Consider the following 6,965-nt stretch of genomic DNA (forward strand, 5'->3'; position numbering starts at 1 on the left):
GGTTGTTGGCCTAAATGCGACGTATAATCTGCACATTCTCAAGCATGGGATGCCGTGCATGCACCCATAAGTTTTTGTATGTGCGTATCATTGACGTCCGCATACTTGTGACACCTGCTGATACTGTTAAATGTAGTTATAATTCAATCTTATCCTTCGTCACCTGGGACTTGTTCTTCTTCACAATCTCTCGAGAAAGGTTCAAATGTATGATAAGCGTTCAAATGCATGCTAGGGACATTGGCTGTAAGTGCTTTTGGGCTTTGCGCATTCGTCATACCCGCCGACATTGTGACAATCTAGCTTCCATTCACTTGCTACTCTTCGCCAATTACGGACCTCTTTTTGCATACCTACATCCGGGGGAAAGGAAGGTGTAGGAAAATGTGCGGGATGATGCGTGAGATCCCGGATGTAAGGACAATCATCTTGCAGGTTCTCCTCTCATTTGCTGGCCCCATATGGCAGCTTGGCTTCTCATCTATTCGCCTCCGGTCGCCTACCATTATCTCGTCCCTCTCATATCTGCGCTCACGAGGTCTTGGAGTGTCAGACACTATGCTGGATCACAAGGATGATGGAGCAGGGTTCTGGAGCAGGAAGGAGAAAGAAGGGGAGTGAGCTTTGAGGGACCGTCGACCAAATGGTCAATCAATGCGCGATTGTCGAGGACGCGATGTACCCTCACATTCAAGAGGATTCGAATTATAAAGCAAATTGCTGGGCCATATGTGGGACCTTGGGGATGTATGTGCTTTCGACCTATACGCCCTTTTTCACATCTGCTGACACTATATATCAGCCTAATGGCCGTACATTCGCTTTTCCAAGCATACTGCACCAGCCGTACAACGTTTCAATGCCACCTATGCTCCCTCTTGCGATTCTGTTCTTATTCCTTGTCCTAATCGTTCCCATCAGGCCATTCGTTTTTCAGTGGCGGTGCGTGAAATGTTTTGTTGGATTTGAGAATGACTTTTCTCTGAGTATCAGTGTTCCGTAAGTTGCCGGAAATCCCGCTCCTTTCTGTCCTTTCGATTGCGACTATTTCCTCTCCAAATAGATTACTGTGGCCCCATTTTACCATGGAGAGCTGGTCACCATGATTAGCTTCCAGCTCTCCTCTCGTTATCTGCCAGCCATAAGCTGCTCAGTTTCGTTTCAAGATGGCTCAATACATCCTCAGAAGTCCTCACCTCTGTCCACCCTTTCGACTTTCCCCCTCATCATCTTGCGTCAAAAATATTGTCCAGCTAAGGGCCACAACCTCGGAGCGTAAGTTATGTTCCCAGCTTTTGATAGTGATCAATACGGAGGTTATTCGGTTGTTAAAGTAACGGTCCGGAGTCCTTCGAGTGTATTCTGCAGCATGTAACTTATGTTGCTCCGACCTACGATCTATTATGACGGAATGACACCGGACATTTGTACGACTGCCGATTTTCCATTCGCGGAAACTGCACCGACCTCCACCACCAGCCTCCACTTCATCCGTTGAACGGATGGGCGGGGGCTCCTCCCCCCACCATGGGGGAACTTTTCGTCGGCGACCTCCACCAGCCCCCACCTGAATGAATGATCCGTCCTGATGGGTGGATGGTCACATGATGATAAAGTGATACACCGAATCGGAATGACCATATGTCCTCACCAAGAGCGGGTGGCATTTGCAAACACTACAATACGATAGGTCAATCCGTTGCCGCTCAGAAAAAGCCAGTCCTCCGAGGTCGGATCTGAAAGCGGAACGAGGGTCAAACCCGGAGTCCAAAGCCTTCACAAGTTCTGTATCTTTGGTATAATCATGCCTCTTAACTGCCGCCGGCATTCATGTAAATCATCTAATTAGCATGTCTTGTGACTCGTGTTCTCCACGGTCGGAGCCCCGCGGGCCCCACTTCAGAAAGAGTGTGACTGCTATTATACGTTACTTTCGACATGAAGCATGGGGCCCAATTCCGGACGACCGGTAAGTCTAAGTCTTCGTCTTCTAAGTCTTCTTGAAAACAACATAAATAGAGCTCATTGATGTCCATGTTTGTTTCGAATAGTTCAAACTCTTTCCAAGGTTGAAAGTTCGGCAATATAGTAAACATCGAGCACCATGTCCGGCGTAACAGGTATAAGTCTAAGTCTCTCTTCAGAGGAGCTGAAGACTCAAGACGTGGAGCAAAATGAAAAGCTTGACAGCACCACAAACATGTTTACCAACGCCGCTGCAGCGACTGGTGAGTCAATATTTTGAAAGTGAACTCAAGTACGGACGCATTGCTAATTTCATTATTGCAGACAAGGAACATAACATGACCTTGTGGCAGGGCTGTAAACTCTACCCCAAAGCGATCTTGTGGTCCGTCCTTATATCTTCCTGTTGCGCAATGGAAGGTTACGACATATCTCTTGTAGGGAATTTCTGTAAGGTCTCTTACGTCGATACGATAGCAAAAGCTGACACTGTCATTAGACGCCTTTGACCCTTTCAATCGAAAGTATGGAGTGCAAGGAGTTGATGGCACATATCAAGTCCCCGCTCGATGGCAAACTGGCCTAAGTAACGGAGCGCAATGTGGCCAAATCTTGGGTTTGATTGGTGAGCGGTCCTTGCTAGTGATAATCAAGATCTAACACTACTAACACTACTTCACAGTTAATGGTCTCGCAACTGAGCGTTTCGGTTATCGAATTGTAATCTTGGGCTGTCTAATCTGGCTCACTGGTGTGACCGCAATCTTCTTTTGCGCTCCCAATATTCAAACGTTACTCGCGGGTGAAATTCTTGCTGGTATCCCGTGGGGTGTTTTTCAGTCGAGTAAGTAAGATGGCTCAAAGATGAGGCTCAGAGCTGACCGTTCACAGTTGCCATATCTTACGCTGCTGAAGTTTGCCCAGTGGCACTTCGAGGATATCTCACCAGTTATGGTAATTTCTGCTGGGGATGGGGACAGCTCATTGGTATTGGAGTAATAAAATCTCAATTCGGTCGAACCGATCAATGGGCATACCGCATACCTTATGGACTTATGGTGAGAGGGAAGTATATACTTGCCCGATCTGAAGCTGACTCTGGACTTAGTGGATGTTCTATCCTCCCTTAATTATTGGTATCTACTTTGCTCCCGAATCTCCCTGGTGGCTGGTCCGCAAAGGTCGAATTGAACAAGCCAAGAAATCTTTGCTTCGATTGACTTCTTCCAAGACCGATCCTACATTTGATGCTACCGAAACAATCGACATGATTCGACACACTACTGAATTGGAAAAAGATATGACTTCTGGTGCCTCTTACCTCGACTGCTTTAAAGGTGTCAATCTCCGCAGGACTGAGATCGTTTGTATGCTTTGGGCTACTCAAAATTTGGCTGGCAACACGTTCTCCAATTATTCCACTTACTTCTTCGAGCAGGCTGGTCTTACCGGTGAAATCCCATACGATTTCGCGATGGGTCAGTACGCCATCAACATGGTCGGTACTTTTGGGGCATGGTATCTCATGACTAAAATGGGTCGACGAACTCTTTTCATTGGTGGTCTCTGCGGTCTATGCGTTACCTTGTTGTCTATCGGCTTCGTCGGTCTCGTTCCTGAATCTAAAAAGCAAGCCGCTTCTCTTGCTACAGGTGCTTTAATGCTGGTGTGGGCGGTGTTCTACCAGTGCTCCGTTGGGTGAGTGAAGTCTTCTTGTCCACACTCTCCGATACAGTATTAAACCCTGGATTTTTTAGAACTCTCGCCTTCTCCCTTGTTGCCGAGATGTCAACTCGACGACTTCAAATCAAGACCGTCGCTCTGGGCCGAGCTGCTTACAACGTCGCTGCCATCATCAGTAACGTCCTTACCCCGTATATGATTAACCCTACTGCTTGGAACTGGGGAAATTATGCTGGTTTCTTCTGGGGAGGATCGTAAGTCGGAACATGATCCCGATGAGTATCTTAGCTGACAAGAACGCCCCTCTCAGATGTTTTTTGGTATTGGTTTACGCCTATTTCCGGGTACCCGAGCCTTCCGGCAGAACTTTCGCTGAGGTGAGTGAATCTAATTAGGATAATCCCGCAACATAAAGAAGCTTATTATCACCGATTCTACAACAGCTCGATATTCTATTCGAACGAAAAGTTCCAGCTCGAAAATTCAAAACCACCGAAGTCAACGCTTTCGATGTTGTTTTGCATCACCAAGTTGCCGAAGACAAACCTGACGGTGAAGTTAGCCATGTCGAACGAGTTTGAGCTGTATTCTCAAGATGAGGGGATCAAAGTCAACTCACGAGGCATTGAAGAGCAATGAGGCAAGATGACTAGAAAAAAAAAAAGTAAAAGACACAATAAACACACATTCGGAAATTGAAAAGGGAGATCTGATTCTAAGCTTTGTTATCATAAGATAGTTGCTTTAATAGCTGTATAGGTTTTTACTTGTTTTGGTTGTATTTGGGCCCGTTGCGTATGAATCACATATTGTCTACAGATCAGTTAGAGATCACCATTACTCGCCAGTCAGACCAAACCAGCAAGGATGTGTAAGGAACGGAGAAGAGAAGAGGATTAACAGAAGAAGAGAGGAAGACGAGAGACGGAAAGAACGGAGAAACTGGGGTGGTAAAGATTAGCCGGAGAGAAGAGGGAGAAGAGAGGAAGAGAAAAATAGCGAGGAGAGTGGAGCAGAAGAGGCCCTCAGAGGATCGGAGACGGAAGGAAGAAGAGGAAAAGGGTGCTCGAGGGGGAAGCGAAATTGGTTAGCTGTACAACTAAGGAAAAGATATATAAAGAGCTCTTCGAATAGACGAAATGGGAGATAACCTTTATATCTTTCTTCCTTCTTTGACTGCCTTTCCAAGAAGACCACTCCCGAAACCTAGGGTTAAAGAGGATACATCAAAAGCTTTCTAGTTTATTGATTTCGTGTCTAAGTTTCGTGTTTACTGATTTTCTATTTTTATTTTTATTTTTATTTTTATTTCGATTTTCCTCACTGTGTGCGCGAGCGCATATCGGAATCGCCCGATATGCAACGATATGCCACGTAACGATGGGGGTATTAGCACTGTGGGAATTCCTCGCCTGATTTTCGAGGTCGCAACGCGGAAGGAGCCGCTCTGGGACTGGCTTGAAACGACGGAATCAGACGGTAGGGTTATAGAGGTTGCATTTTTTCGTTGTTTAATTTATTGGGTTGTCGTGTGTGTTACCCGAATTAAAGAAACTACTTAAATAAACAACATTTAAAGAAAAAAGAAAAAATAATCCAACCTCCTCTTCCTCACAAGACCAGCGTCCTCGCCCTTGCCTTTACTAACTCGACACCGATCCTTTTCTCCATCTTCTCGAACCCCCCCACCGGCATCGCCTCCCTCCACTCCTTCCATTCGTCTGCTGTGCTCCTGCTCATCAGGCCACCAGTGGAAAGGATGATCGGTTTAAAGACCCCACCAGTGACTTTCGGAGCGTTCTTGGAGACGACCTGACCCACCTTGTCGAGCCAGTTCACGCACCGGTCCAAGCAGAAGCCGGCCAGCTTGCCGTTGAGGGCGCAGGGTGTGACGGTTAGGGGGTTATAGAGGTTGCATTTTTTCGTTGTTTAATTTATTGGGTTGTCGTGTGTGTTACCCGAATGAAAGAAACTACTTAAATAAACAACTTTTTAAAGAAAAGAAAAAATAATCCAACCTCCTCTTCCTCATAAGACCAGCGTCCTCGCCCTTGCCTTTACTAACTCGACACCAATCCGTTTCTCCATTTTCTCGAACCCCCCCACCGGCATCGCCTCCCTCCACTCCTTCCATTCGTCTGCTGTGCTCCTGCTCATCAGGCCACCAGTGGAAAGGATGATCGGTTTAAAGACCCCACCGGTGACTTTCGGAGCGTTCTTGGAGACGACCTGACCCACCTTGTCGAGCCAGTTCACGCACCGGTCCAAGCAGAATTCGGCCAGTTTGCTGTTGGGGGTGCTGGGGGTGGCTGTGCTCCTCGCGTCTCGGTCCCCGAGGGAGTAAACCTTCAGGTCGTAGTCAGTGAAGGCCAGAGCGCTGGAACCTCTGACCCGAAGGTCGTTTCTCCTTTGTCCCGACAGCGTGTGGGGCTCAATCTCAACCGTGGCACCTTGAATTTGTTTGAGGTGTTGATAAATGACGCGGTTGATGGCATTGTGCCGGCGCTGGGTCCAGGGGTTGCGGGCGCGGCAAAGCTCGTCGTGACCCAAAGGTGAGTCCGACCCACAGAAGCGACAGACAGGGATCGAGGAGCCGACCAGGGTGCGGTCATGGAGACCGGAGGCAATCTCGACATTGGAAAGGCGCAGGGGTTGAAGGTAAGGGATAACTGATAACCAACTTCGGCCGAGTCTGGAGGCATTCTCGGTGAGTCGCTTGCGTTCAGTGTCGCCGAGATTATGTAGGATGGCTTCCTGTTGCGATTCCCAGAGTTCTGCGCATCGAGTTCGTTGGGGGATCGGAGTTGGAGGTTCCTCTGGCGAAGAAAGGAGACCTAGGTTATCGAGGAGAGTGTCGGAGGCCTCGGCTGCCGAGCGGTAAGCAAGGGGGGCTACATCTTTGAAGGAAAGTAGACCTAGTCCGCCCAGTCGCGCTGGTAGCTTCGTCAACGATCTCCCTAGAGCCTCCTCTTCCACCGTATCCTCTCGCTGCCTCATCCTCATCCTTTTCACCTCCTCCCACAGCATCGTGTCCAGTCTTTCCCATAGATCTACAAGGTCGTCGGAGCGTAGGCTTCTCTGCAGGTGTCGTAGATTTTGCTGAATGCAGAAGCGTAATAGAAGGAGCGCGTGTTGATGTGGAAGATCCTTGAGCTTGCCCACCTTTGCCATTTCCTTCCGAATCCTGCCTTCCAGAAACTCCGCCCGCTTCTCCTTACCACCTACCATCGTCCCTAGCATCTTGAAGCCCTCCTGCCTGATCTCATTAGGGGTTAGGGGTTAGGGGGTTAGGGGTTAGGGGTTAGGGGGTTAGGGGG

At 48.2% G+C, this 6,965-nt stretch overlaps 2 protein-coding genes across 2 annotated transcripts; one reads left to right on the plus strand and one right to left on the minus strand.

Annotated features, from left to right (window-relative positions):
• Window positions 1–2,104: 2,104 nt before the first annotated feature.
• CNBF4710 (hypothetical protein) lies at window positions 2,105–4,229 on the plus strand (the record flags this gene model as incomplete). Its single annotated transcript, XM_769490.1, has 9 exons — window positions 2,105–2,228; window positions 2,290–2,415; window positions 2,465–2,590; window positions 2,648–2,809; window positions 2,857–3,023; window positions 3,074–3,663; window positions 3,723–3,902; window positions 3,959–4,025; window positions 4,092–4,229. The coding sequence occupies 9 exons, from the start codon at window positions 2,105–2,107 to the stop codon at window positions 4,227–4,229; spliced, it is 1,680 nt and encodes a 559-aa protein (XP_774583.1).
• A 1,030-nt stretch (window positions 4,230–5,259) lies between these two features.
• CNBF4720 (hypothetical protein) lies at window positions 5,260–6,888 on the minus strand (the record flags this gene model as incomplete). Its single annotated transcript, XM_769491.1, has 2 exons — window positions 5,260–5,514; window positions 5,755–6,888. The coding sequence occupies 2 exons, from the start codon at window positions 6,886–6,888 to the stop codon at window positions 5,260–5,262; spliced, it is 1,389 nt and encodes a 462-aa protein (XP_774584.1).
• Between the last annotated feature and the right edge of the window lie 77 nt (window positions 6,889–6,965).

Source organism: Cryptococcus neoformans, chromosome 6 (assembly GCF_000149385.1).
Source record: "Cryptococcus neoformans var. neoformans B-3501A chromosome 6, whole genome shotgun sequence".
NCBI classification, from domain to species: Eukaryota; Fungi; Basidiomycota; class Tremellomycetes; order Tremellales; family Cryptococcaceae; genus Cryptococcus; species Cryptococcus deneoformans.